Source organism: Panulirus ornatus, chromosome 21, assembly GCF_036320965.1.
Source record: "Panulirus ornatus isolate Po-2019 chromosome 21, ASM3632096v1, whole genome shotgun sequence".
In the NCBI taxonomy this organism is placed as follows: domain Eukaryota; kingdom Metazoa; phylum Arthropoda; class Malacostraca; order Decapoda; family Palinuridae; genus Panulirus; species Panulirus ornatus.
Window position 1 is genome coordinate 28,261,549 of NC_092244.1, and position 22,420 is coordinate 28,283,968.

General features: G+C 39.8%; 1 protein-coding gene across 1 annotated transcript in view; it reads left to right on the top strand.

Moving 5' to 3' along the window:
- The first annotated feature begins 2,254 nt into the window (after positions 1-2,254).
- The window catches only part of LOC139756433 (uncharacterized), a 106,753-nt gene continuing 86,587 nt past the window's right edge, over positions 2,255-22,420 (top strand). Inside the window, exon 1 of the mRNA XM_071675872.1 lies at positions 2,255-2,411. Within this exon, the coding sequence (XP_071531973.1) occupies positions 2,406-2,411 (6 nt within the window). The 5' untranslated portion in view covers positions 2,255-2,405. The remainder of the gene's footprint in view (positions 2,412-22,420) is intronic.

A 22,420-nucleotide genomic window follows, 5' to 3' on the forward strand; every position in this document is an offset into this window, starting at 1 on the left:
CAGTCAACAATACAGTCACCCCCTTTTTTAATAAATTCCACTGCAATACCATCCAAACCTGCTGCCTTGCCGGCTTTCATCTTCCGCAAAGCTTTCACTACCTCTTCTCTGTTTACCAAATCATTTTCCCTAACCCTCTCACTTTGCACACCACCTCGACGAAAACACCCTATATCTGCCACTCTATCATCAAACACATTGCGCAAAAGATGCTTGTGGCATGAGAAGAGTTGGAGGTGGGTTGATTAGAAAGGGTAGTGAGTGGTGGGATGAAGAAGTAAGAGTATTAGTGAAAGAGAAGAGAGAGGCATTTGGACGATTTTTGCAGGGAAAAATGCAATTGAGTGGGAGATGTATAAAAGAAAGAGACAGGAGGTCAAGAGAAAGGTGCACGAGGTGAAAAAAAGGGCAAATGAGAGTTGGGGTGAGAGAGTATCATTAAATTTTAGGGAGAATAAAACGATGTTCTGGAAGGAGGTAAATAAAGTGCGTAAGACAAGGGAGCAAATGGGAACTTCAGTGAAGGGAGCAAATGGGGAGGTGATAACAAGTAGTGGTGATGTGAGAAGGAGATGGAGTGGGTATTTTGAAGGTTTGTTGAATGTGTTTGATATATATATATATATATATATATATATATATATATATATATATATATATATATATATATATATATATATACATATATATATATATATATATATATATATATATATATATATATTATATATATATATATATATATATATATATATATATATATATATATATATATATATATATATATATATATATATATATATATATATATATATATATATATACACCCTGTATGACAAATGCTCTTTAAAATTTATCAACAATGCATTCATAGGTTATCAGTTAAGGGGGCTTATATCTATTGTAACATCCTCTACAGTATGGCACACAAGATATTACAAACATGTACTTTCATGGTTACAGAGTTCACCTCACCCTATAGTCCCACGTTACGTAACTCTTGCTGAGGTATCGTTTTCATGTGATGTAACTAACAGGTTTTACCTGAAAGATGACAGGTTGAAGTCAGTATTCACTTACAAGATATTTCAGAGACTATATATCTGGTTACAATAAACTTAGCCTGATCTACAATGTATGTCATTTTTTGTACATATTTCACGTATTAAGTCGTTGTTCGTACGTTACTCATCAGAAATAATATGATAGTACAATTTTAGTCATTTTGAATTTGGGATTCATTCGAAATATTAAAACAAAATTCATATTGTGGATGTTATACCATTGATAAGTGATCATCTTAACGTAAAGTAGGTTTTATACAGCAATTTGTATGTCAATTTATGCCCACCCAAGTTCTGTGCATGTTGAGAAAAAAAAAGAAGTTACTAACGAGATATGATACCATCCTCATAAGTTTATCAGATGATACAATTCAATTTTGTTAATATCCTGCATATTGAAGAAATGGCGTTTTCCCTTATTTTTCAGCAACGCTATCGCAGCTGCGAACTGATTATATTGATTGATAGCGGGCCTGGCCTCATTTAACTTTCTTTGAATTTACTTCTAGCGAGCTTCAGAAAGTGTGGGGTCCGTCCGGTAGACTAGTTTGCATTGTAAAAGTATCAAGCTCAAAAATATACGGGAGTACATTAATTATATGTTGAGAATCCAACTATTGTGCTCATGTCGGGACCAGCGGCAAATTGATTCCTATTAACCAAACATAACTCCGTTATTGCCATATATTGCTTCATATAATTGAACGACTATGTATGTTAGGATGAACGCTTCAGATGTTTCAATTAATGAGGATGGTTAGAAAAGAATAACAGATATATGGAAAAATAACTGATTAGGGGGTGATTGGACTTTGCTTTAACAATTCTTTTTGGGGTTTATCAAGTCATCTTTAGAGTTTGTGTAACGTATTCGCTATAGTTTGTGGTTCGTTTGATTTCGTAGTTAGATTTAGCTGATACATTTCTATTATCAACTTAAATTACTACACGAAACCAAATTCACTGGTCTTCATCAAATCCTGAGAATGTATAAGAAAATTAGTTTGATTACTTGTGGAAGTTCGTTGCTGTGGTATGAATGATCATACATCTGGCGCCATAATCAGAGCCTGCAGAAATATTATGTTGCATTTAATCTGTGTTAGTACTGTCTTAGTAACAATGAGCACATAAATTTTGGAATATTTCTATTAAATTCTAGAACATCAAAATCCTAAAAAATCGACATTAATCATGAGAGACAGAAACATTATATATATCCGCACCCGTTGCTCAGCGTCCTTTCCTCGTGTTGCGCGCAGACTCGATGTGGGGACTGTAGAGCCGTAAAGTAAATTTCCATCCTTCTGCCAGTTTTGATCATCTCCGCTGAATCCTAATATGAAGGTATGCCATTCAGAATACGGTAGGGTAATTTGACTGTTTTGTTATGGATTAAAGGTTTAGGAAGTAAGGTTTTCTTGACGTAGTGGTAGACATTGTGCTTTTCGTGTTTGGTTATTTTTTGAAATTAGAAGTTTTCAGTAGATATATTGAGTCAGGTTTGCTCTGGAGTGATGGATATTCTAAATAACACTGGAAATCTAGCTTGCCATAGTGACCGGTGGGTTTTGTTAACGTTATATTACATGTAGTTGTGAGGGGTTCCACGAGGCATGATCCAGCCAGGCATCAGTGGCTGAGGGTAGCGCGTGGTTTGGAAGTACCTTGGCCCGTGCTCTGAGAGCACTCAGTCCCCTTCTCTCCATGAACACTCTGCTCTTGCTCTCATAGCACTCGGACCTTCTGCCGTCATTACGTGGCTGTAAGGGGGAAACGTCTTCATAACCTGGGGTAGACTTAAATGACGTTGAGCGTGTCAGCTTCACTACTGTGGTAAACACAAATTCAGTGACCTGCTCAGCATGGTGGACTGCATTGCACATTTGTTGACAGTATTTAATGTTTACTGTTCCTTGTTGATAGTATATGTAAATTTAGTACATATGTGAAAAGTAAGATTTTAGGAAACTTCATCTCAGGTCTAGCTTTACATGTCATTGATTTCATTTGGCAGTTATAGTGTTTGGAAAATTTAATAAAAGTAACAAAAGTGCTAAAGCTTGTTTAGTTCACCAGCTTGCCATTAAGGGCCATGTCCCTAGACTTATACACATTCAGAGGTTGGGTGACACCAACTGTTATCGATAGTACAGCCTTAATACTTGCTGACATTTTATTGCTCTATATATATATATATATATATATATATATATATATGTTCTTTTTCTTTTAAACTTCGCCATTTCCTGCGTAAGCGAGGTAGCATTAAGAACAGAGGACTGGGTCTTTGAGGGAATACCCTCACCTGGCCCAATTCTCTGTTCCTTCTTTTGGAAAATTAAAAAAAAAAACGAGAGGGGAGGATTTCCAGCCCCCCGCTCCCTCCCCTTTTAGTCGCCTTCTACGACACGCAGGGAATACGTGGGAAGTATTCTTAATCCCCTATCCCCAGGGATAATATATATATATATTTTTTTTTTTTTTTTTTTTTTATACTTTGTCGCTGTCTCCCGCGTTTGCGAGGTAGCGCAAGGAAACAGACGAAAGAAATGGCCCAACCCTCCCCATACACATGTACATACACACGTCCACACACACAAATATACATACCTACACAGCTTTCCATGGTTTACCCCGGACGCTTCACATGCCTTGATTCAATCCACTGACAGCACGTCAACCCCTGTATACCACATCGCTCCAATTCACTCTATTCCTTGCCCTCCTTTCACCCTCCTGCATGTTCAGGCCCCGATCACACAAAATCCTCTTCACTCCATCTTTCCACCTCCAATTTGGTCTCCCTCTTCTCCTCGTTCCCTCCACCTCCGACACATATATCCTCTTGGTCAATCTTTCCTCACTCATTCTCTCCATGTGCCCAAACCATTTCAAAACACCCTCTTCTGCTCTCTCAACCACGCTCTTTTTATTTCCACACATCTCTCTCACCCTTACGTTACTTACTCGATCAAACCACCTCACACCACACATTGTCCTCAAACATCTCATTTCCAGCACATCCATCCTCCTGCGCACAACTCTATCCATAGCCCACGCCTCGCAACCATACAACATTGTTGGAACTACTATTCCTTCAAACATACCCATTTTTGCTTTCCGGGATAATGTTCTCGACTTCCACACATTTTTCAAGGCTCCCAAAATTTTCGCCCCCTCCCCCACCCTATGATCCACTTCCGCTTCCATGGTTCCATCCGCTGACAGATCCACTCCCAGATATCTAAAACACTTCACTTCCTCCAGTTTTTCTCCATTCAAACTCACCTCCCAATTGACTTGACCCTCAACCCTACTGTACCTAATAACCTTGCTCTTATTCACATTTACTCTTAACTTTCTTCTTCCACACACTTTACCAAACTCCGTCACCAGCTTCTGCAGTTTCTCACATGAATCCGCCACCAGCGCTGTATCATCAGCGAACAACAACTGACTCACTTCCCAAGCTCTCTCATCCCCAACAGACTTCATACTTGCCCCTCTTTCCAAGACTCTTGCATTTACCTCCCTAACAACCCCATCCATAAACAAATTAAACAACCATGGAGACATCACACACCCCTGCCGCAAACCTACATTCACTGAGAACCAATCACTTTCCTCTCTTCCTACACGTACACATGCCTTACATCCTCGATAAAAACTTTTCACTGCTTCTAACAACTTGCCTCCCACACCATATATTCTTAATACCTTCCACAGAGCATCTCTATCAACTCTATCATATGCCTTCTCCAGATCCATAAATGCTACATACAAATCCATTTGCTTTTCTAAGTATATATATATATATATAAGTATATATATATATATATATATATATATATATATATATATATATATATATATAAGTATATATAAGTATATATAAGTATATATATATATATTTATTATCCCGGGGGATAGGGGAGAAAGAATACTTCCCACGTATTCCCTGCGTGTCGTAGAAGGCGACTAAAAGGGAAGGGAGCGGGGGGCTGGAAATCTTCCCCTCTTTTTTTTTTTCAATTTTCCAAAGGAAGGAACAGAGTAGGGGGCCGGTTGAGGATGTTTCCTCAGAGGCCCAGTCCTCTGTTCTTAACGCTACCTCGCTGAGGCGGGAAATGGCGAATAGTATGAAAGATGAAAGAAATATATATACATATGTATGTATGTATGTATGTATATATATATATATATATATATATATATATATATATATTTTTTTTTTTTTTTTTTTTTTTTTTTTTTTATACTTTGTCGCTGTCTCCCGCGTTTGCGAGGTAGCGCAAGGAAACAGACGAAAGAAATGGCCCAACCCCCCCCCATACACATGTACATACACACGTCCACACACGCAAATATACATACCTACACAGCCTTCCATGGTTTACCCCAGACGCTTCACATGCCTTGATTCAATCCACTGACAGCACGTCAACCCCTGTATACCACATCGCTCCAATTCACTCTATTCCTTGCCCTCCTTTCACCCTCCTGCATGTTCAGGCCCCGATCACACAAAATCCTTTTCACTCCATCTTTCCATATATACATATATATATTTAATTTATTTTGCTTTGTTGCTGTCTTCCGTGTTAGTGAGGTAGCGCAAGGAAACAGACGAAAGAATAGCCCAACCCACCCACATACACATGCATATACATACATGTCCACACACACAAATATACATACCTATACATCTCAACCTATACACATATATATATACACACACAGACTTATACATTTATACACGTGTACATAATTCATACTGTCTGCCTTTATTCATTCCCATCGCCACCCCGCCACACATGAAATAACAACCCCCTCCCTCCTCATGTGCGCGAGGTAGTGCTAGGAAAAGACAACAAAGGCCTCATTCGTTCACTCAGTCTCTAGCTGTTATGTAATAATGCACCGAAACCACAGCTCCCTTTCCACATCCAGGCCCCACAGAACTTTCCATGGTTTACCCCAGATGCTTCACATGCCCTGGTTCAATCCATTGACAGCTCTTCAACCCCGGTATACCACATCGTTCCAATTCACTCTATTCCTTGCACGCCTTTCACCCTCCTGCATGTTCAGGCCCTGATCACTCAAAATCTTTTTCACTCCATCTTTCCGCCTCCAATTTGGTCTCCCACTTCTCCTCGTTCCCTCCACCTCTGACACATATATCTTCTTGGTCAATCTTTCCTCACTCATTCTCTCCATGTGACCAAACCATTTGAAAACACTCACTTCTGATCTTTCAACCACACTCTTTTTATTACCACACATCTCTTATCCTGTTATTACTTACTCGATCAAACCACCTCACACCACATATTGTCCACAAACATCTCAATTCCAGCACATCGACCATCCTGCGCACAACTCTATCCATACCCCATGCCTTGCAGCCATATAACATTGTTGGAACCACCATTCCTTCAAACATACCCAGTTTTGCTTTCCGAGATTATATATATATATATATATATATATATATATATATATATGTTATCCCTGGGGATAGGGGATGAAGAATACTTCCCACGTATTCCTGAGTGTCGTAGAAGGCGACTAAAAGGGGAGGGAGCGGGAGGCTGGAAATCCTCCCCTCTCTTTTTTTTTTTCTTTTTTTTTAATTTTCTAAAAGAAGGAACAGAGGGGGCCAGGTGAGGATAATCCACAAAGGCCCAGTCCTCTGTTCTTAACGCTACCTCGCTAATGCGAGAAATGGCGGATGTTCTTAACGCTACCTCGCTAATGCGAGAAATGGTGGATAGTTTAAAAAAAAAGAAAAGATATATATATATATATATATATATATATATATATATATATATATATATATATATATATATATTTATATTTTATTTATTATACTTTGTAGCTGTCTCCCGCGTTTGCGAGGTAGCGCAAGGAAACAGACGAAAGAAATGGCCCCCCCCCCCATACACATGTATATACATACGTCCACACACGCAAATATACATACCTACACAGCTTTCCATGGTTTACCCCAGACGCTTCACATGCCTTGCTTCAATCCACTGACAGCACGTCAACCCCGGTATACCACATCGCTCCAATTCACTCTATTCCTTGCCCTCCTTTCACCCTCCTGCATGTTCAGGCCCCGATCACACAAAATCTTTTTCACTCCATCTTTCCACCTCCAATTTGGTCTCCCTCTTCTCCTTGTTCCCTCCACCTCCGACACATATATCCTCTTGGTCAATCTTTCCTCACTCATCCTCTCCATGTGCCCAAACCACTTCAAAACACCCTCTTCTGCTCTCTCAACCACGCTCTTTTTATTTCCACACATCTCTCTTACCCTTACGTTACTCACTCGATCAAACCACCTCACACCACACATTGTCCTCAAACATCTCATTTCCAGCACATCCATCCTCCTGCGCACAACTCTATCCATAGCCCACGCCTCACAACCATACAACATTGTTGGAACCACTATTCCTTCAAACATACCCATTTTTGCTTTCCGAGATAATGTTCTCGACTTCCACACATTCTTCAAGGCCCCTAGGATTTTCGCCCCCTCCCCCACCCTATGATCCACTTCCGCTTCCATGGTTCCATCCGCTGCCAGATCCACTCCCAGATATCTAAAACACTTCACTTCCTCCAGTTTTTCTCCAATCAAACTCACCTCCCAATTGACTTGACCCTCAACCCTACTGTACCTAATAACCTTGCTCTTATTCACATTTACTCTTAACTTTCTTCTTCCACACACTTTTCCAAACTCAGTCACCAGCTTCTGCAGTTTCTCACATGAATCAGCCACCAGCGCTGTATCATCAGCGAACAACAACTGACTCACTTCCCAAGCTCTCTCATCCCCAACAGACTTCATACTTGCCCCTCTTTCCAAAACTCTTGCATTTACCTCCTTAACAACCCCATCCATAAACAAATTAAACAACCATGGAGACATCACACACCCCTGCCGCAAACCTACATTCACTGAGAACCAATCACTTTCCTTTCTTCCTACACGTACACATGCCTTACATCCTCGATAAAAACTTTTCACTGCTTCTAACAACTTTCCTCCCACACCATATATTCTTAATACCTTCCACAGAGCATCTCTATCAACTCTATCATATGCCTTCTCCAGATCCATAAATGCTACATACAAATCCATTTGCTTTTCTAAGTATTTCTCACATACATTCTTCAAAGCAAACACCTGATCCACACATCCTCTACCACTTCTGAAGCCACACTGCTCTTCCCCAATCTGATGCTCTGTACATTCCTTCACCCTCTCAATCAATACCCTCCCATATAATTTACCAGGAATACTCAACAAACTTATACCTCTGTAATTTGAGCACTCACTCTTATCCCCTTTGCCTTTGTACAATGGCACTATGCACGCATTCCGCCAATCCTCAGGCACTTCACCATGAGTCATACATACATTAAATAACCTTACCAACCAGTCAACAATATAGTCACCCCCTTTTTTAATAAATTCCACTGCAATACCATCCAAACCTGCTGCCTTGCCGGCTTTCATCTTCCGCAAAGCTTTCACTACCTCTTCTCTGTTTACCAAATCATTTTCCCTAACCCTCTCACTTTGCACACCACCTCGACCAAAACACCCTATATCTGCCACTCTATCATCAAACACATTCAACAAACCTTCAAAATACTCACTCCATCTCCTTCTCACATCACCACTACTTGTTATCACCTCCCCATTTGCGCCCTTCACTGAAGTTCCCATTTGCTCCCTTGTTATCACCTCCCCATTTGTGCCCTTCACTGAAGTTCCCATTTGCTCCCTTGTCTTACGCACTTTATTCACCTCCTTCCAGACATCTTTTTATTCTCCCTAAAATTTAATGATACTCTCTCACCCCAACTCTCATTTGCCCTTTTTTTCACCTCTTGCACCTTTCTCTTGACCTCCTGTCTCTTTCTTTTATACATCTCCCACTCAATTTCATTTTTTCCCTGCAAAAATCGTCCAAATGCCTCTCTCTTCTCTTTCACTAATACTCTTACTTCTTCATCCCACCACTCACTACCCTTTCTAATCAACCCACCTCCCACTCTTCTCATGCCACAAGCATCTTTTGCGCAATCCATCACTGATTCCCTAAATACATCCCATTCCTCCCCCACTCCCCTTACTTCCATTGTTTTCACCTTTTTCCATTCTGTACTCAATCTCTCCTGGTACTTCCTCACACAGGTCTCCTTCTCAAGCTCACTTACTCTCACCACCCTCTTCACCCCAACATTCACTCTTCTTTTCTGAAAACCCATACAAATATTCACCTTAGCCTCCACAAGATAATGATCAGTTGTGGGAGTATGTGATAGAGTGTAAGAAAGTAAATTCTCGATTAATATGGGTAAAACTGAAAGTTGATGGAGAGAGGTGGGTGATTATTGGTGCATATGCACCTGGGCATGAGAAGAAAGATCAAGAGAGGCAAGTGTTTTGGGAGCAGCTGAATGAGTGTGTTAGTGGTTTTGATGCACGAGACCGGGTCATAGTGATGGGTGATTTGAATGCAAAGGTGAGTAATGTGGCAGTTGAGGGAATAATTGGTATACATGGGGTGTTCAGTGTTGTAAATGGAAATGGTGAAGAGCTTGTAGATTTATGTGCTGAAAAAGGACTGATGATTGGGAATACCTGGTTTAAAAAGCGAGATATACATAAGTATACTTATGTAAGTAGGAGAGATGGCCAGAGAGCGTTATTGGATTACGTGTTAATTGACAGGCGTGCGAAAGAGAGACTTTTGGATGTTAATGTGCTGAGAGGTGCAACTGGAGGGATGTCTGATCATTATATATATATATATATATATATATATATATATATATATAGACTCATCAGCCTTTACCATATGAAGCTTCAACTCCAGCCATCTCACTCATTTACCTTTTTTTTTAACTTGTTGCCTCTTCTAATAAAAACCTTTGCTCTGCACATCTTCATTGCATTTGAATGTGTGTATACTGTGTCTTTAATGACATTTTGATATGGTATTATATATATTTGTTGGATTATTTATTAAGCTATAATAGTCAGCACTTACATAGACACATGCTTCCATGGTTTATTATTAAGTGACCATCATGCATGCATGGGCTAAGTCACCTGTGATGAAATCCCGCATACACTTGAAACCTTGTTAACAGTAGCTGATCCATAGTTCACTTAGCTGTTCATCTTTCCTTAGAGCCTTAATGAAAAAATGGGTACTTAGCATAGGTTGTGTGTGTGTATATGAGATTACTAGTTGTGTGATAGAGGGATTAAGTTTTATACTTGTGTTCTTGTTTATATGTATCATGTCTTTACTCCTATGTATGCACACACACACCATCCCCAAGCTTATGCCAGGTACTTAGGTGCCTCCCTATACATATGAGGAAGTATAGGATTGGTACATACATACAAGGTTGAGATGGGGTAACAAGTGTAAAACTTCACCATTACACACAAATAGTAATCATACATAAACAGATTGAACACTCCTTTGAACAGCATTGTTATAGATTAAGCAAGAAATTTGTAAAGAAAGTTGTGAAGTACTTTTATAGTACTACAAATGGTGGATGAATGGATTGAAATGAATAAAGGTATTGTAAATTGAGACAGCTTACAGAAATTTAAAAATTATATGATAGCTAAAGATTCTCAAGGGTTGGGCCTGACTGGTGTAAGTCTCCTTTTCCATGCTACAGTACATATAGTTAAGTACACAAATGAAGCTGTGTACATTGTTATTTTGGTTAATGTCTAACTGGACTCATGTCAATCTTGGCCAGCCCTTATTAATAATAGTATGAGAACTTATTAGTTGATTTATCTCTTGCACTCTTTCCACAAAAGCTTTTGCTACCTCTTCTGTTTACCAAATCATTCTCCCAAACTTTCTCACTTTTCACACCACTTTGACCAAAACACCCTATATCTGCTACTCATCAAACTCATTCAACAAACCTTCAAAATACTCACTCCATCTCCTTCTCACATCACCACTACTTGTTATCACCTCCCCACTACCCCCCTTCACTTATGTTCCCATTTGTTCCCCTGTCTTATGCACTTTATTCACCTTCTTCCAAAACATCTTTTTATTCTCCCTAAAATTCAATGATAATTTCTCACTCCAACTCTTATTTGCCCTCTTTTTCACCTCTTGCACCTTTCTTTTGACCTCGTGCCTCTTTCTTTTGACCTCGTGCCTCTTTCTTTTGACCTCGTGCCTCTTTCTTTTTTATACATCTCTGTCATTTATATCATTTCCCTGCAGCAATCGTCCAAATGCCTCTCTTCTCTTTCACTAATAATCTTACTTCATCCCACCACTCACTACCCTTTCTAATCTGCCTACCTCCCACGCTTCTCATGCCAGAAGCATCTTTTGCGCAAGCCATCACTGCTTCCCTAAATACATCCCATTCCTCCCCCACTCCCCTTATGTCCTTTGTTCTCACCTTTTTCCATTCTGTACCCAGTCATTCCTGGTACTTCCATACGCAAGTCTCCTTCCCAAGCTCATTTACTCATACCACTCTTTTCACCCCAACATTCTCTCTTCTTTTCTGAAAACCTCAACAAATCTTCACCTTCGCCTCCACAAGATAATGATTAGACATCACCTCAGCACATTAACACCCAAAAGTCTCTCTTTCGCACGCCTATCAATTAACACATAATCCAATAACGCTCTCTGGCCATCTCTTCTACTTACATACGTATACTTATGTATATCTCTTTTTAAACCAGTTATTCCAGTCATCAGTCCTTTTTCAGTTCATAAATCTACAAGCTCTTCACCATTTCCATTTACAACACTGAACACTCCATGTACACTAATTATTCCCTCAACTGCCACATTACCCACCTTTGCATTCAAATCACCCATCACTATAACCTGGTCTCGTGCATCAAAACTACTAACAGACTCACTCAGCTGCTCCCAAAACACTTGCCTCTCATGACCATTCTTCTCATGCCCAGGTGTATATGCACCAATAATCATCCATCTCACTCCATCCACTTTCAGTTTTACCCATATCAATCTAGAGTTTACTTTCTTACACTAACACACACTCCCACCACTCCTGTTTTAGGAGTAGTGCTACTCCTTCCCTTGCTCTTGTCCTCTCACTAACCCCTGACTTTACTCCCAAGACATTCCCAAACCCCTCTTCCCCTTTACCCTTGAGCTTCGTTTCACTCAGAGCCAAAACATCCAGGTTCCTTTCCTCAAACACACTACCTATCTCTCCTTTTTTCTCATCTTGGTTACATCCACACACATTTAGACACCCCAATCTGAGCCTTCGAGGAGGATGAGCACTCCTCGTGTGACTCCTTCTTCTGTTTCCCCTTCTAGAAAGTTAAAATAGAAGGAGGGGAGGGTTTCTAGCCCCCCGCTCATGTCCCCTATAGTCGCCTTCTACGACACGTGAGGAGTGCGTGGGAAGTATACTTTCTCCCCTATCCCCAGGGATAAATGGAGAACTGTACTTTAAAAAAATTACAGGCCCCTAGTTAGGGAGGAAGTAATGTACCTTTGGTGGAATAGGGTAGCAAAGATGCATCGCACTGCTCATCAGAGTGTGAATGATGACTGATGGGTTAGTGAGTGAAGAGGTTGTGTTACAAATCATAGCCTACAATTACCTTCAGTCTTACTGATGATTTTACTGTAATGTTATTGAAACACGCCTTATTTGATTTATGAATGGAGAACTGATTGATGATCTGGCTTCAGTGGTACCAGTAGCAGACAATGTAACTTTTGTTTACCAACCATGCTTACCCTTGAAGCTGAGGATATTGTTGCATTTTCAACTTGGTACAAGTAAGATAAGTTCACCATTTTCATTTGTTTGTTTAGTACAGATGTGTATTTAATTTTAACACTTGGCACCCCCATTAAAAACCATAGATGTGGGCCCATAACATGCTGCAGATAAATGTTTCAACTTATAGAATGTGCTTACAATTGTGAATGGTTTAGTTTTGTGCTTGACTCTTATTGTTTGAGTAGTAAGAATCGCCATCACTTCAGAATTTTTGGACCTCTAAGGAAGTGTAGTTGACTGATGCCCATTTCCCCCTGTGAACTCCCATCAAGGGATTGACCACGACAAAAGTCTCCTTATCCCTGTCCTTAGATATCTCCCTTGCATACACCATTCCAAGGCATTCCACCATTTCTTTTCCTCCAGTTCTGCTCAGTTTTCCCATGTCACAGATGGTCTTCCTCTCACACCAACCCCTTTTATTGTATTATCATGCACTGTCTGTATAGACTTTCTGTCTTGCTTTCTTTCCATGTGCCCAAACCCACTCAAAGTATTCTGTTTCACCCACTCTCACTCCACAATTCACTCCCATTGCATTCCCTGCCATACCAAATTTCTGATGCACTTTTTCATTAGTCTTAACTCTAATCATACCACAGGCTCCACTCAGTTAACTCATTTCCACAGCCTAGCGTCTTAACCTCTGTGACTCATCCCATGTCCATGTTTCAATTGGAAAGGTTAGGGTTGAGAGAACTATGCTGTCTCTTGAGCCTTTCTTTCTTCCATTTGTACACCTTTACCCATCATTATTTCAGTAAGGGACCCAATGGCTCTTTTACCATGTGCCCATCATTATTCTGGTAAGGGACGCAGTGGCTCTTCTACCATGTACCCATCATTATTCTGGGAAGGGAGTGGCTCTTCTACCCAGTACTGCTTTCTCCCTTATTCCTTCTTCCTTATCACCGAACGTACTTAAGATAGCTCCAAAACTCTTGAATTCAAATACGTATCTGTCACCTTTTCCAGTATTTTTCCCTCGTATTAGTAACAATTTAGTACACTTATCTCTCATTTTGTATGACTGGAAAATTTTCTCTCTCTTTCCTTTCAAACTACTATACTTTTTTCCACATTTGCCTGCTATTTGAGATATTAAATAAATGAAGGATACTTTGGCCCAAAATCTCAGTTTACTTGAGATCACAGATTACTTGGATATATGTGATATTAGTTGCACTTGAACTTGATGGCCTCTTTGCAGACATCCTGATGGGAAAATACCTTGCAGAGTGTGGAAAAATCATGGGAAAATAGTTGCTGGATATGAAGGCAGACAGTAACTAATGCACTAGCTGATTTAAAGTTAAGCCTGTTATGACTGTCTCCCCATACAGATGACACCTTGATTGGGTGGTAGGCGATAGTGTGTGACCTCAATTGACTAAATTATCCTGAGAAGAATGTTTGGTGGCTCATCCTTCAGTTACACTTGTAGTATTAATTCCGACACCCACGTTTGATGTTTGGCAGTAGCAGATCAAAAGCTTCGATGTCTCTAATTCCCTTTGAGAATAGCTACCTCTTTCAGACATGACCACCGCCCCCTAAATATCCGGATATCTCTACAGCAAGGTAGTCAGGCAATTGACTCACCGTTAGAAAATAAGTGTACCATTCTGTTACCTGTAGTCATGGAAATGGACTCTACTCAGATTCCCCTTGATGTTTCATCTTCCTAACGGGTTGCATTGTGGTATCTCACCTCCGAACTCCACCTTGGGTAGGTCTTGATAGGACCTAACGGGTTGCATTGTGGTATCTCACCTCCGAACTCCACCTTGGGTAGGTCTTGATAGGACCTTCACACCTCCTACAGGAGCTCTACATTTACTCGGTAGCCAGCACTTCACCCACATATTCCTGCTTCATCTGATGCATACCATCACCAGCATCACAGGACCCCTGCTGAGCCTGTCTCCTATTATTCAACCTACATTTCTTTACCTCCACTACACCATAATCCTGCATTTCCAGTGGCCCATTGCCCTCTGTTACCTCACCTTGTATATCCTGTCCCATGAAGCATTGTTATTTAATTTGTTTCTATGCCTCTTTCTGTTTTAGCACCCCTACAAACCCAACCAAGAACACCCCAGAAAGCTTGCCATGTATGTCAAAAAAGAGATTACATGTCTTAGAAGACTGGTTGTAATGGCTAGGAGCTCACATAGGCTGTTCAGTTAATTGTTTCTGATCATTAAGGAGAGAAAAAGAAAAGGCCTTGGCCCCACCACGATCATCATGGTGAGAGCCTAACCAGTCCATGTATTTGTTGAAATCCCCTGCATAGAGGGTCTCAGTGGATTGATGAGAAGAGAGCAGAGCTTCATGGCAAGAAAATGTATAGTTGAAGAATTGGTGGGAAAATAATGAAACAAAAGCAGGGTAATTGAAGATAGCAATATTTCAAGCCAGTTGTTCCTATTATACAAAGGATATATCCATCCTAATGTGGAGTACTGCTTTCACATCTGGTGTGGTTCTACTTATGCATCCTTACTTAACAGAGTTGAATTGAAATTGATCTGACTTTTAAACTCTCCCAGGCTAACATCAAAACTTGACCCACTTGTCCTACCCTGTATTGTTGGTTCACACCCTCTTCTATGGGTATAAATTTGGTTTTTTTACCCTGGAGAACTGGCTGCTCATGTGGCCTGCCACTAGCTGGACCATGCAGTACTTGGCAAGCTGCAGTGTTGCATGATTACTGTGTGGCTGTAGCCATCTCAAGGGTGGGCAGTTTTGATAACCATTTCTATCCCTTCACTTGAAAGCCATGGAACTCACTACCCTCTCATGGCTTTTCCAACAGCTATGACCTAACACATTTTAAAAGACAGGTCTTTCATTTTCTTCAAAATTTGTAAATACTTGTCTCCACTTTCTCCAGAATTTGTAAGTACTTTCACTTGTCTCTTCTTTTTACCTCTTCTTTTTCTCTTAATCAACATCTCTATATTTCAATTAGGGGGCTTGATGTGTGCTTTTGTCCAAGACTGGAGCCTCCAAAGTAAAAGAAAAAAGATGGCATCAAGGTTTAGAGACTCAAGATCCATGAGGCGAGCAATAGGCACAAACTCTACCCTTGGGTGGAAATGATGATACAAATTATAGATGGGAATCTGATAGTGCAGCGAAGAAGCATCCTTGGATGGCTGGATTTCAAAGAGAAGTAGATGACCAGGGGAGTAATGCAGAGGAAAAGCAGCCTTGGAGTGTTGGGCTTCAGAGAGAAGTAGAAGATCAGGGGGGGATGTAATCACATAATGTTCAACACAGGGAAGTTGAAATTAAGACAATGAATCTTGCAGAAGGGGTAGAAAAAGAGTTAGGTCAAGAAACTTTAGCTGTTATATATCAGCATGTTGAATCAGATGATGAAGAGGATGGTGAACATAATCTAACCACCCTTATCCCTCTCTTGTAGCAACCCTAAGTCAACCCTAACCCTCTTTAGCAGTACTTAGATCCCTCATCACTGTATTTCAGGACAGTACCTTTTCAGTAAGTTTTCATTGAATATCATCAAAATTACATCATGACGGTGTGGTACTGTTTATGGGTGATAATTGTGTTGTTTCAGATACAGATAAGATTTGGGAAAAATTTGGATAGACCTTTAACTCCCTTCTAACGTGTTTTATCGGTTTGACTCATGGTGGGCACGACTTATGACAGGTTGTCCAGGAACATATCCCCTGTACTGACAAAGCTCATCAAATCTGTTATCCTTAAGTTCCCTTGTTGGTTTTCTTCTCTTCCCCCTTCTGTAATGCCAATAACTTAAAAGGCTCGGATCCTCATCCCCTCATTTTCTCTACCATTCCTGCTAATGAGACTCATGTCACTACATTTGCTTTCTTCTGATTCCATCCATATAGGGTCATTAATGATAGACATGAAGTGTGTTATCCCAGGGAACACCAACTTTGCTCTTTTATTTTCAAGAATACTGTTGAATCTCAGGAACATGGCCAGACATAGCACAGTTTGCTGAACGATGATCATGGCCCCAAACTTTTGTGCCTTCATTTAAATTCCCATATGTTTTAGGATTCCACATCCAGCTATGTCACTAGCAGTTGAACAATACAACTGGAAAAAATAGTATGCATCACACTCACCCAATAATAATTAAAGAAAATAACTGCATAATGATGGTGGGAATCTGAATGTGTGTGTGGCAACTATTGTAGTCAATTTTGCAGTAAAGAAAAAATTTCTCGTTATTTTTGTACATTTGATGAAGAAAAGGTTATTTTTTTCATTCTTGTAAGTAATGTTTTTTTATAAATGATAAGGAAATACATTAATTATATATATAATGTAAAAGATATGCATAAAGGAAAATATATGTAATTGATATTTATGGATGTGCGAAATTGCTTTGATTAAAAACACATTGTAATGCGATCAGGTGCCAGTAGCCAGGACCTACACATGTCAATTCAGCACCCTCCCACACCAGTAAAGTGTAAAGTATACTATTGGATTGGTTATGTCTAATAATACATGATAGAGAATTTTTTTTGTGTGAATGAGAATGCTGTGCTAGAGGTGCCACCTGCCAGTGGCCCTTTAAGAGTGAGGCACTAAAGGCTATGAAGAGGCATAGTTCACCAGTTCTGGAGACTATTTCTGTGGTCACCCCTTTGAGGGAGTTCCCGAAGGGAATGTTCATCAGATATGTAGACAAATGTATAGATAGATTGAATAATTACAAGTCTTGCACAGTAAAAAGGTTAGACTGTGTAGAAGTGGCCTCTTTCATTCAAACAGTTTCTAAAGTTTATAAAGTCTCTTGATGCCAGATTTTCTACCTAGAAATATATTTTCAGGAATTGCTTGGTATGTTCAAAATCTGTTGCCAATTTTATTGAATTGAAGTTTTGTACAACCTGCATCTGATATCCTGAGCTTTATTTGTGTTTGATATCAGTGACTTGATTGAAGCTGCTTACATATCTGATAACTTTGCAGGTTGATGCTTAATATATTTCATTTTTGTCTTGATGCCCTTGATAGTAGTCCTTATATTTTGAGGAAACTTCAATAATGATTTTTCCCAGCATTTCTCGAGGAATTCTGTAAATTGTGTTATTAGATAGACATACCTGAACAATTTTGTAAGCATTACTAGCTTTGCTATCTTTAACCTTCCCTACTTTTTATCATAAGAACCTGACAACAAAAATGATGTTTAGTTTGTAACAATAATTCATTACCAAAAATATGAAATGCTAAATTTGTTGTGATATGTGCACACCATTAGTATTCACTGATTGGGGATCTAAGAATAATTTTTGGTATTGCCTCAACACAATATCTCATCAAAATCTTGATATTTATGTTGCATGTAACTTTTCCCAGACTTTCACCACAGAATACTGACCAGGTATGTGATATCATTTCACTTGTTTCTTAAAAAAGATACGAAAGTAATGTCATTAAATGAATGAAATCAATAGGAGCTGTATGATGTGGTGCAGTCAGTCTCTTACTCTGGGAATGTGTGAAGTGAGATGAGTGCAGGTTTGAAGATGATGAAAACTCCCAATGAATTCTTTGTAGAAATGCCTTCAGAATAATTGCTGATGGGTGTTTCTTTGTCTACCTCTGTTAGTGAGAGTAGATTCTAAAGCCATTCACGTCATCTGTTCTCTATGCGTCATCCTTCTCCAACCGTGTTTTTCTCTCATGCATTGTTGGTGCCCTCTCCCTGTTATACTGGCATTATTTTGGCTAATGCTGTCATGAGATGTCTGCCACCAAGGCTCAGATCCAAAGCATGTGTCTAATTGCTGTTTCTGTAGGTTTTGCACGGAGACTAACAACACAATGATTGATTGTCATAATGCTTTCTTATATATCCTCAAATATCGATACAGATCTCTTTCCTTTTATGTCTTTTCTCTTCCTATAACATTTCAACACCTGTGCAGCCCTACTTACTTTCTTCATTTTTGTTACCTTTTTCTTTTCACTCAAGATAACCATGATTAGGTTATGTGTTGCTTGCCCCATGCCATTTATTATGAAAGACGTGCAAAGTGGTAGATAACCCAGAATTCATTGTACAGTACTAAGAAGTGTTCCTGAAGTATGAAGTTTTTTGGGAATTTAGATATTTCATTTAGAAAGATGTTTATGATAGCACCTTTTTGTTTTATTCTTCTGACCTTCAAGATGCCACATGAAGGAAATTTAGTTGAAAGTGGATGCTCAGCTTCAATCTGTGAACCTTGCAGTTACATTATTACTATGGAACATGTACTAATGGAATGCCAAATATAAGGAAGTTGGGGTTTTATTCCAAGTATTTTGCAGGTCTTGTGAAGGTGAAAATCTGGGACAGGTGGAGAATGATGTTGGGAAGAATGGAGTGGTAAAAGTGCTGGCAAGCGAAAAGATGAAGAATCAGAAAGGATCAGGGAAGAATGGAGTGGTAAAAGTGTGGACAAGCAAGAAGATGAAGAATCAGAAAGGATGCAAGGAGTAGTATGAAAGAAGAGTGACAGAAAGTTCAGATGAAAGTGCAATAAATGTAGGGTTGCAGTTATGTGTGAATGAGTCATCAAAATGTTAAGAGAGACTGCTAAAGGTTGTAGTATTCGTAGTTGGATGCAAGGTTGTAAGATATGATACTGAAAGGGGAAATGCATGATGGGTGAATGAAATTAGAAATTCTGTGGAAGAGAAATGAAAAGTGTTTTGTGGTTGCTCTTAAGGAATGTATCAGTGCAAGTTTGGCATAGGAGGAGGAAAGAATGTAAAATATGTAAGCAGAATGTTAAGAAGCTGATAGAGGAAAGCAAAGAAAGAAGATTTTTGAAGAAAGTGAATTGAAAATTTAGGGAAAATAAGAAATTATACTTGAAGTGGGTGAAAAAAGGAGAGGTTGATGTTAAAGTGGAAATATGAATGTAAAAAGTAAGAGTGAAGTTGCTAAATCATAAGTAAGGGAAAGGAAGATGGAAAGAGTATGTTGATGAACTGATGAATTTGGGAGAAGTTAAAGCAACAGTTGTTACATGCTTATGTATGATGGATAGAAGGGAAAGGATACAAGTGCAGGGGCTAGGAAAAGGGAGGTAAAAAGGGTGATAACAACATTAAAGGTAGGTAAGGCTCTGGAGTGGCTGGGATTATGGCTGCAATATTGAAGTATGGAGGAGAAAGTGTGGTAGAGTGGACAGATTTGATATGCAACTTAGCATGGAACCAGAAGGTTGAGCATAAGATATTATTGTTTCATATATGTAAAGGAAAAGGTGCTAAGGATTTATGTAGCAGTGATAGAGAATAAGTGTCAAGTATGCTAAGTGAAGTTTATGCAGCAGTGTTGATTGATTGAGCGATGTAAGTGATAAATGCAGAATAAATAAATGAGGAGCTAGGAGGTTTTAGGAAAGGTAGGTGATATGAGGATCAGATTTTTGTGGTTGAAATGTCTGGATAATTGTTTTCGTGATAGGTAAGGAGTTGTATGCAGCTCTTACAGATCTAGGGAAAGTGTATGACTGATGAGTGAAATGCTTTATGGGATGTGTTAAGGATAGATGGGTTAAGAAGCATGGGGAAATACAATTGAAGAGTACTGGAGGGAGAGAAATGATGGAAGAATGTGTGTAAAGGTAAATGCATATGAGGCACATTTGGACAGGGATAAGTGGGGACCCTTTTGCCATGCCCTTCCCCTTGATGGAAGTTCCCAAAGGGAACAGGTGTCAGATAGATAGATAAATAGGATTTGTTAATTAATCCCTGTTTGTTATAGAAGGTGATTAAAAGGGACAGGTGAAGGGGGGGGGACAGAAATCCCTCCCTTCTTGTATTTCAGTTTCTGAAAGAAGAATCAGGAGGAGGAGCCAAACAGAGTGCTTATCCTCCTTGAATTGAAAGCTGGCTGGGGTGTCTAAATGTGTATGGATATAACCAAGATGAGAAGAGAGGATAAATTGATAGTATGTTTGAGGAAAGAAACCTGCTTGTTCAGGCTTTGAGTGAAACAGAGCTCAAGGGTAAAGGGGGAGAATGGTTTGGAAGTGTCATAGAAATAAAGGTAGGGGAGAATGAGAGGACAAGAGGTAAGGAAGGAGTAGCACTGCCCCTAAAGTAGGAGTTGTGGGAGTGGATGGAGTGTAAGGGGGTGAATTCAAGATTGATGTAGGTGAAAATGAAAGTGGATGGTGAGAGATAGGTGATTATGAGTACTTATGCACTTGGCCATTAGAAGAAAGGTCATGGGAAAGGCAAGTGGATGGTGAGAGATAGGTGATTATGAGTACTTATGCACTTGGCCATTAGAAGAAAGGTCATGGGAAAGGCAAGTGTTTTGGGAGCAGCTGAGTGAGTGTGTCAGCACTTTTGATGCAAGAGAGTGGTAATGATTTAAATGTGAAGATAGTTGCCACTCTCAGCACATTAACTTCCAAAAGTCTCTCTTTTATGTTCCTATCAATGGACACGTTATCTAATGATGCTCTCTGACCATCTCTCCTACTTACATACGTATACTTTTGTATATGCGTATGTATATTTCTCCCCTATCCTCGGGGATAGGGGAGAAAGAATACTTCCCACACATTCCCCAGGTGTTGTAGAAGGTGACTAAAGGGGACGGGATCGGGGGCTGGAAACCCTCCCCTCCTTGCATTTTAACTTTCTAAAAGGGGAAACAGAAGAAGGAGTCGTGCAGGGAGTGCTCATCCTCCTCGAAGGCTCAGATTGGGATGTCAAAATGTGTGGATGTAACCAAGATGAGAAAAGGAGAGAGAGGTAGTACGTTTGAGGAAAGGAACTCGGATGTTTGGCTCCGAGTAAAGTGAAGTTCAAGGGTAAATGGGAAGAGTGGTTTGGGATTGTCTTGGGAGTAAAGTCAGGGGTTGGTGAGAGGACGAGCAAAGGAAGGAGTAGCACTGCTACTGAAGCAGGAGTTGTTGGAGTTTGTGATAGAGTGGAGAGAGATGGGTGATTAATGGTGCTTATGCACCTGGTCATGAGAAGAAAGATCTTGAGAGGCAGGTGTTTTGGGAGCAGTTGAGTGAGTGTGTTAGCAACTTTGATGCACAAGACCAGGTTATAGTGATGGGTGATTTGAATGCAGAGGTGAGTAATGTGGCAGTTGAGGGTATAATTGGTGTACATGGGGTCTTCAGTGTTGTGAATGGAAATGATGAAGACTTGTAGATTTGTGCTGAAAAAGGACTGGTGATTGGGAATACTGTGTTTTAAAAGAGAGATATACGTAAGTATATGTATGTAAGTAGGAGAGGTGGCCAGAGAGTGTTATTGGATTACGTGTTAATTGATAGGCGTATGAAAGAGAGACTTTTGGATTTTAATGTGTTGAGAGGGGTAACTGGAGGGATGTCTGATAATTATCTTGTGGAGGCGAAGGTGAAGACTTGTAGAGGTTTTCAGAAAGGAAGAGAGAATGTTGGGGTAAAGAGATTGGTGAGAGT